Source organism: Eupeodes corollae, chromosome 1 (assembly GCF_945859685.1).
Source record: "Eupeodes corollae chromosome 1, idEupCoro1.1, whole genome shotgun sequence".
Classification (NCBI taxonomy): domain Eukaryota; kingdom Metazoa; phylum Arthropoda; class Insecta; order Diptera; family Syrphidae; genus Eupeodes; species Eupeodes corollae.
Genome location: NC_079147.1, coordinates 33,961,421 through 33,976,472, shown reverse-complemented (window position 1 = coordinate 33,976,472; position 15,052 = coordinate 33,961,421). Strand labels below are relative to the sequence as shown.

General features: G+C 35.0%; 1 protein-coding gene across 1 annotated transcript in view; it reads right to left on the bottom strand.

Moving 5' to 3' along the window:
- Positions 1-15,052, bottom strand: part of LOC129942792 (uncharacterized) — a 324,873-nt gene that overhangs the window by 7,428 nt on the left and 302,393 nt on the right. Inside the window, exons 4-6 of the mRNA XM_056051864.1 lie at positions 2,181-2,384; positions 1,978-2,120; positions 1,225-1,890 (exon numbers count right to left, since the gene is read on the bottom strand). Of these exons, the coding sequence (XP_055907839.1) occupies positions 1,225-1,890; positions 1,978-2,120; positions 2,181-2,384 (1,013 nt within the window). The remainder of the gene's footprint in view (positions 1-1,224; positions 1,891-1,977; positions 2,121-2,180; positions 2,385-15,052) is intronic.

Below are 15,052 nucleotides of genomic sequence, written 5' to 3'. Positions count from 1 at the left end.
GGTTAGGATAACTTAGAATGGCTTCTGGCTAGAAACATAGCATACTTTAATTGACTATAAACGATCGAGCAAATGGCTGACGAGCTAATTAAAAAAATGGGATTAGACTTTATCAAATTATTTGAAGGTTTATGATTTCCAACTGGTTTAAATCCAATTGATTTTCAAGACCTCGTTTATAAATTACCTAAGTATTTTTGATTTTAAGGAAGTTATTATTTTCAAAGGAATTTGTGTTTGAGTGTAGCTGACTTTGAACAAGAAAATTCGCTGCGATATTACATGGATCAAAAGACCTTTCACCGTTTTGATAAAGTTAATATCGAAATTTGTTATTACTGAGATCTGAGTCTACTAAAGAAGTCTTGTCCTGGCTTAAAGAAAATGTGATATCAACAGCTGATATCCGTATTTTTTCAGAAAGATAGGCCGCTATCAAACTCTGGACTCTGTCTCTACAAACTCTATAACAGTCCATAACTGTCTATCATTTCTAATGGAGATGGCTGGGTGCCTGGCCATAGAGGCGTTCCAGGAAACTGTAAGATGCTGGCATACCAATCGCTAAATGTAAACTATTGCCAATATAGGACGCTATGAAGAAGGCAAACACCAGGTGGAATATCATCACCACTTGTCAGTTCATAAGCTCTAGCCGACTCTAGGGACTGAAAAATAGTTTTTTACGAATTTTTCCAGAGATACTACAAATAAATTGAAAACGATATTCAAAAGTGAAAAATTGATTCTTCCAAAGACAATGTATTTCCCAAGATATGTTCAAAATTTCAAGAAAGTTGGTTTGACATTGCTTAATTTATGAGTCCAGCCAACTTGAAGAATACAGTAACGAGATAAACGCGTCTGAAATTTTAGGCAGGTGAAAATCGTGAGTAAATTTGGAATTTAATTTCGAAAAAAAAGGTATTGATAGGTCTTTCTGGCAATAGTCTTTTGTGGAACATTTTTAAGGAAGCAACAAAAAATAAATACACACAAATTAAATCTTTCGATTCTAGGGCGGACTTACGCCTTAAGAACTATGCTGTTTTTTGTACTGACCTTATAAACATGTATTTTTAAAAAATTTGATGATACAGAGGAAATAAAAGGTGTGATTTCAATTCCTTTGAAAATGTATTATTTGTTTTGTTGACCAGAGTAACAAATATGAACTATTTACTCTGATGTAAATTAAACAATTTTAAAAATTATAAAAATTACTTTTCAATGATCTCCTCCATTAATTCGCGTGCTTCTTTTGTCCAATCGCCACCTGGAGGACCAATATCTACCAATCTACAAGGGACAGCTGCAGTCGAAATTGACTTTGTTTGTTCTGAAATTACGCGCAACATTCTCTTCGAATAATCCTCGTAGATTCCATAATCCAAAAGAAACATTTTATATTTTGGTTGTTCGTTATCTTTTGAATTTTTTGTCTTCTTTAATTCTTCTATGACAACACCACGATGCCATTGTTTAGTTTGGACATGAAGAACAGCGTACATTTCATTTATTTGAACCGAATCAACATAGAAACTATTCTCATCGATATTGGCGAGTCGTTTGCGAATTTCCTTGATTCCTTCCTCTTCTTGGACATAAAAGTGTACAGGACTTATGATGTGAGTTACACGTCCATCACGTCTGCTCTTGCCGATGGCAATAGTCGATGAAGATGAAACCGATGCGCGACGTGGTGTTTCTATTGTGAAATTTATGCAGGATTCAGTTGGATCTGGGCTTAATATCTTATCTGAGCTGATTTCGAAGGAATGCTCATGATCGCCGTACATTGGAGTTATTCGGATATGAATCTTTGGATCATTTCCAACTACACTGTATGAACTGGTTATTTCTTTTTGGACTTCTCTGAGTCTCTTGAATCTGGAAAATGAGACAAATATTAATTAAGTTTGTTAAACGACCTAAGACTTTTCTGGTCCAAAAGTCCTTAACACGTTCCATACTTACACAAATGGATTATTTTCCATTTGGGAGATCTGAATCTGACAGGGCATCTGTTCTAGTTGTGTAGTGGCTGTTTCGAGAATAGCATTTATATGCATGTTATTGGGGGGCTTTTGGAGGAATCCTTCCAGGGTTGCTCTCATATTCTATTGAGATGAAAAATAATTATTAAATTATTTTTATAAACACATAAGTTTCATACTTACATTCAGAGTTGTTTGACTATCGGAAAGCTTTGCACACGCCTCGTGAATTGCATTTTGTGAAGGACGAGCTAATACCTTAAATTCCTCGAGGATTCGACGTTCTTCGATTTGTAGAAAATTGTGCAAATCCAAAAAGTAGTCGTTTATTTCTAAAGTTATGCTGGAAGCATAATCTAAGAGTTGATTTTCACAGATCCGAATGTCCTGTAAAAAGAATAAAAAATAATCAAACGTTGATAAAACTTAATTAATTGAATTGGTTTTAATACAGTAAAAATTTCATTATTTCATTCAAAACTTTATTAGATAAATTAGTTGTACGACCATGAAATCGATAAAAAGTTCGATGGTCGATTTGATGTCCGTGGTTTTTTTCCAGGATCTATCGTATCGTGAAGATTTGATCGACTGTGGACTTTCCTGGTCTATAGACACAGTAATAGTACTAGGTTTTTGACGATTTAGACGTTCACATATTACGGCAGAGATGATTTTGTATGTGATGATAAGTTTGGAGGCTCTCCTTTTTTCAGTATCGGGCAAACAATACTAGGGTTCCATTTATCGGGCATGCTTTTTTCCAACAATATTTATTTACATAAAAGGTGATTTTTTAAAAGCTAGAGGAAAGTTTTGGTCCATCCGCTTAGTATAAGTTTGGTATACTCTTTCCGACATTTCAGCCGGTATCTCACAAATAAATGCTTTAATGTTGTCTTCCAATGCGTCTATTTAGGCGGGCTTGTCTGTATAGACAAGTTTAAAGGCGTTAAATCGCACAAACTAGACAGCCAATTGACCGGTCCCGAACGTGAAAAAAAATGTTCACCGAACTCGCTTCTCAATAAGTTTATTGTTGTGCGTGCTTTGTGGCATGTGGCACCGTCTTGTTGAAACCACATGTAATGCAAGTCAAGCTCTTGCATTTTGGGCAAAAAAAGGTGGACATCATCTCAAGGTAGCGCTCGTTACGTTACGATTCTTATCATTTTTAAAGAAGTACATACTCAAACCGCACCAAATTGTGACTTTTTCTGGATGCATTGGTAGCTCTTGCAATGCTTCTGGAAATTGTTGTGCACCTATCAATTCATCATGGTCCGCCCGCGAATCAGTTGAATTATCCATTAAATGTTTTATCTTACAACAATATTGACTTCGAAGCTTAAATTTTTCTCTGCCTTTTGTGAACAGCTGAAAGTTGTTTTTATTTTTTGACAGCTATCTCAATACAGCTATCCAACTCGTTCAACAAGGTATCTAAAAATCCACCTATATAAGATACCCTATCCAACACGAGATTGAACGCAGCCATTATAGACCAAACTGAAGATGTTTGACAGTGAAGCAAACACGAAAGGTGCTGTTTAAACCAGTGTTTCAAAAAGATTATAGCTAAAAATCCACCTTTTAGTATCAACAAGAAAACGAAACAGGAGAAAACCAGCACCGGAAATAGTTCAATACGCCTACTATGCGATGTTTTAGTTGGACCCGCCCACGATACGATGTTTTATATTGTGTGCAGGTATGAAGTGGTCAAGCCCAGTATAATTTGCCTTACAATTTTGTAAATAAATATCTATAAAAGAACAAAGAAAATTAAAAGATCGAAAAGCTATTTCGCTAAGTTGCAGAATACGTGCTGAAATATATACAACTTGGGACAAGACGCTGTCATTGACAACTGTCTAAGGTAAGCAAAGAGATTCTGGACTACTTGGACGAGTAGCAGTTCGAAAACCACTGTAGTGTATACTGGCTTTATCGAAGTAAAATCTGGCTTTGAAACTATCAGTCGATAAACACTCATCTACAAAAGATGGACTTTGTGTTTCTGTATGAATGTACTTCATTACGTTAATGACTTGATTATGTTGTGCAGATAACCCATCTTTTCTCGAACTTCAAAAAATGGGTTCCAAACGTATTGAAATATCTCGTAACTTAAAATCAATTTCATAAAACAAAATTGTATGATATTTGAGATTGGGAATTCTAAACGGTTAAGAAAAGAAAGGTGGTTCCTTCAAAATTTGGGAGTGTTGATGTCTGCTTTTTTTTTATATTGTACACGTACTCAAGTGGATATGAATATCCTTATTATGATTATACACAGTGCGAGTAATTAGGAAGGGACGATAGGATTTGAAAGGAGATACCGATGCACATTGGTTTTGAATGCCTGCACATTGTAATGAGTGGGAAATATTGAGTCTGGTACAGCATTCCACATTCGTGTAGTGCGACTAAAACAAGAATCTCTGTACTTTACAGGACGACGCGAAATTGGGCTCAAGGGTAAACTGATGGGCATTCCTAAAAGAACGAGTATTACGGTTGAATTGTTTGAGGGGGGAAATGCAACTGACTATTTCATTAGGGCATTGCTTATGGAAGTAGCGATAAAATAATGAGAGACATGAAACCTTACGACGGTGCTCGAGAGATGCAAAAGTTTCAGTTAGATAACGGTCACTTATCATTTTTAGAGCTCTCTTTTGAATTCTGTCCAAGAGACTCAAGTGGGTTATAGGAGCACCTGCCCAAATATGAGGATTGTACTCAAGTTTTGGACGAATATAGGCTTTATAAATTATAGCCATATCAGAAGGGGTAAAAAACTTCTTGCATCGTCGGAGAAAACCTAAGCACTTAGCAGCATTTTTGGCGATGTCAAATATGTGATCAATCCACAACAAGTGGTTTGTAATGCACACACCTAGGACTGATAACTGTTCAGTCTCCTCGATGCAAGTACCACTCATGGATAGTGGCATTGGGGGAGGGTTACGCTTTTGCGACAGTAGACAGCATTAAATTCTACACGGTTTTTGATTCCCCATTGAACAATGCTGTGAACACAACACGGAGCCCTGGGGCACACCAGGGTTTATTTTGTGAATATCAGATTTGAACCCGTCCAATACTACTTGAATTGAACGGTCCGAAAGGTAATTTCTAACCCAACGGAAGAAGGGATTCATCAATACCAAATGCACGTATTTTCGATAAGAGAGCTTATGCCAAAGTCTATCAAATGCCTTTGAAATATCAAGTGCAATAATCTTACTTTCTCCAAAACGATGTAAAGATTTGTTCCGGTGAGATAAACCATGAGATCACCAGTGGACCTAATGCAACGAAAGCCATACTGCCGGTCATTAAGAAGCTTTCGTTCTTAAAGATATTTCTTAAGCTGAAAATTGATCAGCGTTTCCATGACCTTGGAAAGAAGGGATGTAAGTGCAATTGGACGATAGTTGGATCGTGAGGAGGATTCGCCTTTTTTAGGGCCAGGCTGGATAAATGCAGTTTTCCATCCACTCGGAAAGAGACCTGTAGAATAGGACAGATGGAAAGAAAGATGGTGGTTTTGCCAGCTTGAAGAACAGCTCTTCAGAACAATATCGGGGATAATATCCGGACAAGCGGATAAAAACAATTTTGATCGATGATCGTTTGAAATCTCCCAATTGTATGCAGGTATTTTGGTTTAGCCGACACGACGGTGTTAGTATTTATTTTTATGCAGATGTTATTTGCAGCTTTGACAATGATGATTTTTTGTTTAGGATTATGTTTTCATGTTGCGTTGCAACAACCTATTAACTACTTATTTTTGTAAAGGGTTTATTATTTAGTGGCAAGTTACACGATTAAACAGCACGTTCAAAGGATAACACTTTTTTTATCAATTTGAGTGTTCGTTAACGCAAACTTTGCGCGTATTGCGGTCATTTTAGAGTAGACTTGGTGGCCCTTCAAGTTGACTCTTTAACGTTTGGTGTCCAAATTTGAGACGGCCGGTTCAGTAAACAATCAGCCAACACCCGTACGACATCATTTAGATCGGCCGAGAACATTGCCACGGTCTGTGAAAGTGTACAGCAGAACCCGAGGCAGTCTATTTCTCGGCGTGCGCAAGAACGCGGCAGACTTCGCGAATTTTACGTCAGGACTTTGGCCTACACCCGTACAAGATCCAACTGACCCAAGAGCTCAAAATTCATGACCATGGGACAATACCAACCCAAGCGAGGTTCACCAGGTGATAATGCATCCTCACAAAGTTACTGTTTGGTGTGGATTTTGGGTCAGCGAAGTCATTGGTCCGTACTTTTTGGAAAAGACGTTAGTGAGGCGGTCACCGTCAACATTAATAAATTAATTATTTATGGCTCAAATTGAACCATATGGACCTAGACGACATGTGGTTCCTGCAGGACGACGCTACGTGCCACACAGCAAACGCAACGATTGATATCTTGCCCATCTATCCGCCCTTTTTAAAACCCCTTTACATATCAAAAAATTGAATGCGAAGTAAAAACCATAATCTAAAGTAAATGTTGTTTTCTAAAGATGTGAACGGTATTTTGCAAAGTTAGACACAAATAGGACAATCAAGAGAAGTTTTTAGTTTATTACTAAAAGAAACTAATTTCAGAAACAAAACTCGAAACCAAACCATCAATCCATCAAATAACTCCGTGAACCAGAAAAAACATACATCACTAAACATAAAAATCGGCTTAAATTTTAATCTCAGTATATTTTTGAAAAGACTATTCCCCTTGAGCTATGCTATCCAATCATCATTAAAATAAAAATGATGACTCAATTTTTCTACTTTTAAAATTATGATAATGTTCGTATATATAAAATCATTGTACTAAAGCAAACAATCACTTTGAATTCGAATTCCACATTTTATATGCTTATTGTCGTGGGTTTCCAATTTTTGTTTTTATATAGGATCGCACAACAATCTTCTAGCACTGATCAACCAACAACGATTTGATCACTAATTAAACGTTTGCCGCACCAATATCAGTTTGCTTGCTAGTCGCATAATAAATGTGTCTATTTTCATTCGAAAACAGTGGACTCTTCGAAAACTGAACATTGGTTTAGTGACGGTTTTTCTTTTTTTTTATAAAAAAAAAGACATTGGGGAACCGAGATGAGAGGCTTGAAAACACTTAGTTTTGGAACTTGGAACTTATTTTGATTTGGGTAAAGATTAAAAAGATCAGTTCTTTTTTTTAATTGTGAGGGTTCGAGTTAAAGAAGATGGACTTTTTAAGATTTGAACGGTTAATAGAGGTAAAAAGACGATACATAAACAAGATGTCAGATATCTGACCACATTTATCAAGAGTCTTGAGATCAATTAATTATAAAGGTAGCTTAAGAAATATCTCGAAAAAACAAAAGCTTCTTAAAAGCTTTCGCACCAAAGCTCCACTGGTGATCTCATGGTTTATTTCACCGAACAATGGAGAAACTTGTACATCGTTTATTAGAAAGCAAGGATATATCACTGAACATTGTAACGGCATTTGATAGAGTTTGGCACCAACCTGTCCTAAAGAAAATGTGTGGTTTTGTTATTGATGAATCTCTGCTTCGTTGAATTGAAAACTACTATTCTAACCGCTCGATACAAGTTGTATTAGACTTGGAACCAGTCTGAAACTAATAAAATAAATGCTGGTGTTCCTTAGGGTTCAGTTTTGTCTCCTACTCTCTTCTTAATATTCATAAACGATCTCTGTTTACCACTTCTGATCTATTAAACTGTTTCATTGACGGCAGTACCCTCAGTTTTTCATATTTGTTTTTTGATTCACTTCCTTGTCTTTCAGATGTGGAACTTCAACGGCCGCATGTGATAAGCTCATTAAATTCCGATCTCGACAGCATTTTTAAATAAGGAATTATTAACCGTGTAGAATTTAATGCCTTAAAAACTCAATTCTGTCTCGATTTGTTAAAGAGTAAGCCTTCCTCGATGCCGCTATAGATGAGCCGCACCTGCATCTAGAAAACTAATCAACTTTCAGTACTCAGTATGTGTAACACCGATCACCGCTCATTGAATGATCACATTGCTTAAAATATTGGAATTTCTCCAACGCAAAGATGGAAGAAATTGTGCACAACTAATGATTTGGTTTTAATTTAAAAAGTCTTCATTCGTGCTCCGAAAAGAAGTTAAAGTTTTTTGGATAGAGTCCTTACAAGTAGCTTAAGTCCAAAATAGAACTTTAAAAATTATAGGCGATGAAACTACAATCGAAACATTTAAATCACTTGAACACCGCCGCAATATTTCTTTGTTTTACAATCAATATTCTGTCGAATTAGCCAGTTGCATCACCCCCCCCCCCCCCCCCAATTCATCCATAATACTCGCAATTCCAGGAATGCTTATCAGTTTACCCTTGAGTTCAATTTCGGACATACTTTGAGTAAAGAGATTGTTTTTTGAACTGCACATCAAGAATGTGAAATACTTTACCCAACTCTGTTTTATTCAATGTATCCCTCTTTAGTCGCTTCTTATTTTTTTAAGGCTCACAATGTGTTAAATCATTAAACATGTTAAATGTAAAAGTAACCACTTGAGTGCCTGTTTTTAAAGGCTCTCAATTTTTGAGAGGCATCCTTTTTGGACCAACGTTTTACAAAGCCAAATGCGGAGTTGTATTAAATTTATCCTACATGGATTAGGAAATCGAACACTTGGTCACATAAGATCCCAAAGTCAGTCAGCTCAAAGTGAGATATGAACATTTGTATTAATTAATTTTATATCGTTAATGGTAAAAATAAAAAGGAGAGGACCTAATTGCCAACCTTAGGGTACGCCAGAGGTGTCATAAAAAAAGTAGGAGAGAATGCATCTATGCCAAACTTTGTTCACACAGTTATCCAAGTAAGAAAAAATCTATTTCAAGGCAACCTGTTTGAATACAAGGGAAGAAAGCTTAAAGATTGTAAGTCTATGGGATATGCCTTACTAAACTCAATTTTTTTCCTTTTCAAGGCCTAAATGATAGACATTTCATAAGGTGAGTAGCTGTAGAGGTAAATGTCTAATTACCATGTTGTCTAGGAGAATGAAATATTTCCTTAAGAGTTTCGATAGCAATAGATTTTAAGACTTAGGGATCTTTTTGTGAATTGGGGTTACACAGGAAGTGTTTTCCACACATACCAACAACAAGGGAAGATACAACAAAATATAATATAATATAATACATTTATCTTTGTTGAGAGAAAGCAAGCGTTTTTGTTTCTCTGTCTTTAAAATCCAATGCAAGATAATATATATAATAATTATAGATTTGAATAAAGACACGGTCACAGTTTTATAAAGAAGGAAGAATTATATATTGTTACGTTTTGACAACCGGAAGGGTTTTTCTTAAAAGCTCTGATACTTCATAAAATGTACTTTGTAAACAACTGAAAAAACATAGACTTATTTACAGGGTGCTTTAATTCAATTCAATTTTATAGGAAGTGTTTTGCGATGTTAAAAATTAAGTTTAATAAAGAAAAAATTTAAATTAAAGTAAGCATTTGACATAAGTATATAAAATAAAGGTATATTTAAGTCTCAACAATCTTATAAATCGTATCGGTATGGCTTATGGCAGTCTACCAGACTGACGTTTTCGAAAACAAACATTAATAAAGATCAATAATCAATAGGCAGATCGGGTCGATGTGGCATATACAGTGTTCCACAAAATTCATGGTACAGTAAACATTTTAAGTACAAAACTTGAAATATTTAACAGTAACCCAAAATTTCACAAATTTTCAACTTAATTTTAGCAGATTAACATTTGCTCATAATTTCAATAACAAGAAAGGAAACATTTTGCCATAAATAAATACTAAATAAAAAATAATTACGTTAAGCTCTTGAATTCTCTTCCACAAAAGTCATGATACACTTGGCAACTCTTTTATTTTTTTAAGCAACCGCGCAACGGTAAATTCTTTTTATGACAGTTAGCTATGCAGTTTACGTGAAGCAATTGTTTGAGCTAGATCTTTTTAATTTTCTGTGTAATTTCTGCTGAAAAAGAGGCAAGAAAATGGGAGGAAAGGATCTTACACTAGAAGAAAGGCGCTTGGTTATTGATCTTCATCAAAATCAAAACAAATCGTACTCCGAAATTTCAAAAATTATTTCTAGAAGCCGTTCTACTGTTCAAAACGTTATTAAGCGCTTTAAAAATAAGCCGCGTAGTGGACGGCCCTCAAAACTCACTTCCCGGGATAAGACAAAAATCAAGCACTTGGTAGCCCAAGATCCATTTATAAGTGCGCGTAAGATAAGTGGAGAGCTTGAAAAGTATAATAATAAAAAAGTTCATCCTGAAACTGTGAGACGCGCCATCGTTGAAGCCGGATTTAACTCTCGTGTACCTAGAAGGAAACCGTTAATCAGTGAAGTTAATAGAAAATAGAGGCTTGCGTTTGCAAAACAGTACGTAAATGAGACTCCCGACTTTTGGCGCAAGGTAATGTTTTCAGACGAATCCAAGTACAACGTATTTGGCTCGGATGGTCGAGTTAAAGTATGGCGAAAGCAAGGGGAAGCCTTAAATCCGAAAAATATGATTAAGACAGTAAAACACGGTGGTGGAGGAGTAATGGTAATAGAAAATACCATGGACCAACATGCTTACCTTAATATTCTCAAAGAGAACTTAAAGGAAAGTGCGAGAAAACTGTGTCTTTTAAATAATTATTACTTTCAACAAGATAATGACCCCAAACACACTGCCAAAAAGTGCGTATGTGGCTAATTTACAACACTCCCCACCTATTAGCTACCCCTCCCCAAAGCCCCATGAACCCCATTGAGCATTTGTGGGATGTTCTCGAAAAAAAATACGAGCCAATGTCATTCATAACAAGACCCAGTTAAAAGAAGTTTTAATCAAAGAATGGCAGAATATTGGACAAACTTGCACTGAAAATTTAGTTTATTCAATGCAAACCAGACTGAAAGCCGTTAAAAAACTGAAAGGCTATCCAACGAAATACTAAAATGGTAACTTTTAATCACAAAAACAATGTTCTGAGATGTTTTTTTCACTTTTTTTTTTAGGTGTACGATGACTTTTGTGGAAGAAAATTCATGTTTTTGAGCTATTTTCTTTTTAAATTTTTTGTTCCAATCATGGTTCATGTTCTTGTTGTTAAATTAACATGCGAATAAAAATGAGTTGTTATAAAATAAGAAATTTTGAAATTTTACTTTGTTATGGAATATTTTAAGCATTATGACTAAAAATGTATGCTGTACCATGACTTTTGTGGAACACTGTAATTAAGGTTAAGTAAATCTTTCCTTGTTTCAAAAATAATGCTAATTTTACTGATTGTGTTGTTATTTATCAGATACGATCTATTCCGCAAATTAAAATTTAAACGAGTGTTGTGTTTGATGATCTACGTAGCTTCAGACTCATTTCTTCCATACAGTACTCTTCCAAATTTTCCTAAAATCATGTTGAATTGTGACTCTAATAGGTCGGGTTGCACATTCATTGCTATTTTAAGATCAATACCGCATATTGAAGCAAGGCTCTCCTACTCTTCTAGAATAGATTTTTTTGCTTGGATAACTGTTTATGGAATTCTGTTGTCTGCCATATTCATAACTTTGACTACGTAGTAGTGTATCCATTATCAGAGGAGCAGTTCATGTTTCTAGATACAGCATACAGTTCGGAGAGTTTTGTGGCAGTCTGAAAATTTTTTTAATGAAAAATCTAAGAAATTGTTCTACTTCTTCGAGGGAGGAGTATCCCCAGACTTGAGATCCAAACAGTTAACTTGTCATTGCTGTAGAGCGGAATATCTTTTGTTTTGAACTGTGTTGGATACATTTACTTTTGAAAAACCTTTCCCATATTGAAGAGATTGTTCTTTTTGCCTCTGTTAATTTATCTTCAAGATGCTTGTTCATCTTCAGATTTGATGTTATTAAAACTCCTAAGTATTTGTACTCCCGTACTATTTCAATAACCTCACCTTGGTATGTCCACTTCTCGTTCTGCGCATGCCTGCCACCTCCACCTCTACACACCATCATTTTAGATTTTTCGAGATTCACTACCAGGTTCCATCGTTTGAAATATAGCTTAAGTCTATTAACCATAATTTGCATTTATCAACCGTATCAGATAAGAAGACTACGTTGTCAGCATACATGAGAGCAAGTATAGTTACTCCTCCTATCATAATTCCTCTTTTTGTATCATCTGTAATGTCGTTTATGTACATAGTAAATAGAAGTGCACTCAATATACAACCTTGTTTGAGACCAGTTGATGTTTCAAATTCATCGGATGCGGTATCACCGTCCCAAACGTATGCTACGTTGCTTTCGTACAAAGCTTTCAAAACTGAAATAAGTTAGCTTGATACGCCTATCACACTTAGCTTGTAAAAAAGCGCATTACTGTCAATTGAGTCAAAAGCAGCTCGGAAATCGACAAAGAAAGCATATAATTTCTTCCCTTTTGTTGAAATAATCGGCAATGTTTAAAAGGCAAATATTTGGTCGATGGTTGAGTATTTTTTTCTGAAACCGGCCTGAAATTCTGATAAAATATTGCTAGTATTTTGTACCCATTGAGAAAGTCTGGAGTGTATAAGTCCTGCAAACAATTTAGCGCAGGTATTAAAAAATGAAATTGCTTTATAGTTTGACGGATCTTCAAGAGTGCCTTTTTTATAAATTGGAAAAATAATTGATTACTTAAAAGCTTCGGAAACTAAACAACTTTCAAAGATTTGATTGAACTCATTTGTAAGTAAGATTATGAACTCGTTTGAGGCATGCTTGTATAGATCTCAGATGGTATACGATCATCTCCAGGGGACTCGTTGTCTTTTGTGTTCATTATTATTTGTTTCACTTCCGGAATTGAAAAAGGTGCAAACTCGTTCAAAATAAGGGGTTCCACGTAGTGCATCGGAGGTGCACTCGTTGTGATATTAAGGAGTCTGCTAAAATAGTCTTGTTGCTTGCAACCCTGCGGCAATGAGATTTGTATTTAGATTAACAGCTTTTCAGAACTGAGCGGAACAGAAAGTGTTGTTGATAGTTTCTATATTCGATTGATCAAGAACTGCTTTCTTACTTAGAAGCTTCAAGAACCTTAATTATAGATTTCTAGCTTTTGAACACTCAATGTCAAACCATTTTTGTTTGCAAATTGGTTGTTTTCTAAGTGGTCTGTTTTCTGGGTAAGCTTTTTTAATAACTTCTGTAAGATAATTTATTTTCACAGGCATACAAGAATTTGCTAGTTTTTCAAGTTCTATTCCTAAGTTAATTTGGTAATCTATCTTATTTGTATCTTCCCAGGTTAGTTAAGAAATAAGTTTCAGTTGTTTCGTATTTAAGGTGTTAACTAACTCCCACAAAGAAAAAGTCAATTTAAGATGCATTTGATCTGAGAATGTCTCAGCTCCATACAAAACATGACAAACATGGACATCTGCAAGTTCCAATATTTTTGATCATTTGCTATCACACACTGTGTCCTTGCAGTAACGTTAATATATGGGAAGTTTTCATTAAAGAAGAAGTTATTTTGTGAAAAACCGATTCTAGCGTTGAAATCTCCTACGAGCATTAATTTATTTGAGTCGATGTCCTGCAGAGTGTCACTAAATTTGTTAAAGTCAACTTCCTAATGGATGCAATTTAAATAAATTGGAATTATGTACAATCTGTTACTGCCTACGTCAACATCCAGCTCATAAGAATCATCCGCTCTCTTAAAACTTATGTCTGCTAAAGTTATATTTTTTCGGTATCCAAAAAGATCGCCTTCGGTGCCAAGACCAAAGTTAGTTGTTTTTATTGCATGATTCCATTTCTTAAATCTGTACAAATATATCAAACTTTTTTATATAATTAAAGAAATTCACAAACAATATTTTATTTTTCATTCATTCATATTTGATTAAATCAGGTTCAATTGATTGAGGAAGTAATGGACCAACAGTCTTTAAAAGTTTAAATTTCCGGTTTAAAACACGTTGATGATTTCAATGGTCATTCGCATTTTCTCAACATGTTTAAAGTATATAGAGGCTACTGTAGTATCTTTGTTCCTCTACTGATGTGTACTCTCTAAAGTCTAAACCTATTGACTAATTATTACATTCGAGGTAGTTAAGTAAAGTAAAGTTAAGTTCCTCTCACTTTTTAACACAGTCTCCGGTTCAACTTGCTGTCATCATAAAAATCACAAGATCAAGATGTAGAAGAAGGAATGTTAGAGCTCTCTATATAGTTCCACTCTCATCACCTAAATAAAAAGCTTGAGAATTTCGAATTGGTATGATAAAAATATTAAGCATCATATTTTTAGAACAATCTTACAAAATTTCCCACGTCAAGTGCAGGCAGATAGAAGACTTAAAGGTAAGGTACCTTCTTATAGATGTGTATCTCAATTAGAGTTCTCAAAATCCATTGGCATAAAATTTCTTAAGATCGTGTTGCAAAATACAAATATTTAACGCAGGAAATTAAGACATGTTTGAAGGTAAGGCTAAGCAAACAAGCACCTGGTCTAGCACACTGACCAGCGACGGACGCAAAAAACGGATGGGGCTTTTGCAAAGATTGACTAAATACTCTGATGGTAACAATATAGCAGTAAATATTTATATTTGTAAATCACTCACTTAAGTTGAGTTAAGTTAAGTGAAAAGATACTGAGGATGTTACTCATCAACGTTAATGTGGTGTAGGTTTGCGATGCCTTTTCTGAAGCTATATATCTGGCTATTTTACAACTTATAATAAAACCTGATTTCTAAAAAAAACATTAAATTAATATGAAAAAGAAGAATATCTACAATAATAATTAGGAAAGACTCCTTCTTATTCACGTCAAGTAAATAAAAGTGTGTTCAATATCTTTGACAACCATCAGTCACATCATCGTCATTAGATTTTCTTTTTTGCAAAAATAGTCTGTGAGCTTGCAATGAAAAGTGATGTAATGTTATTTTGCTTGATTCAAAACCTG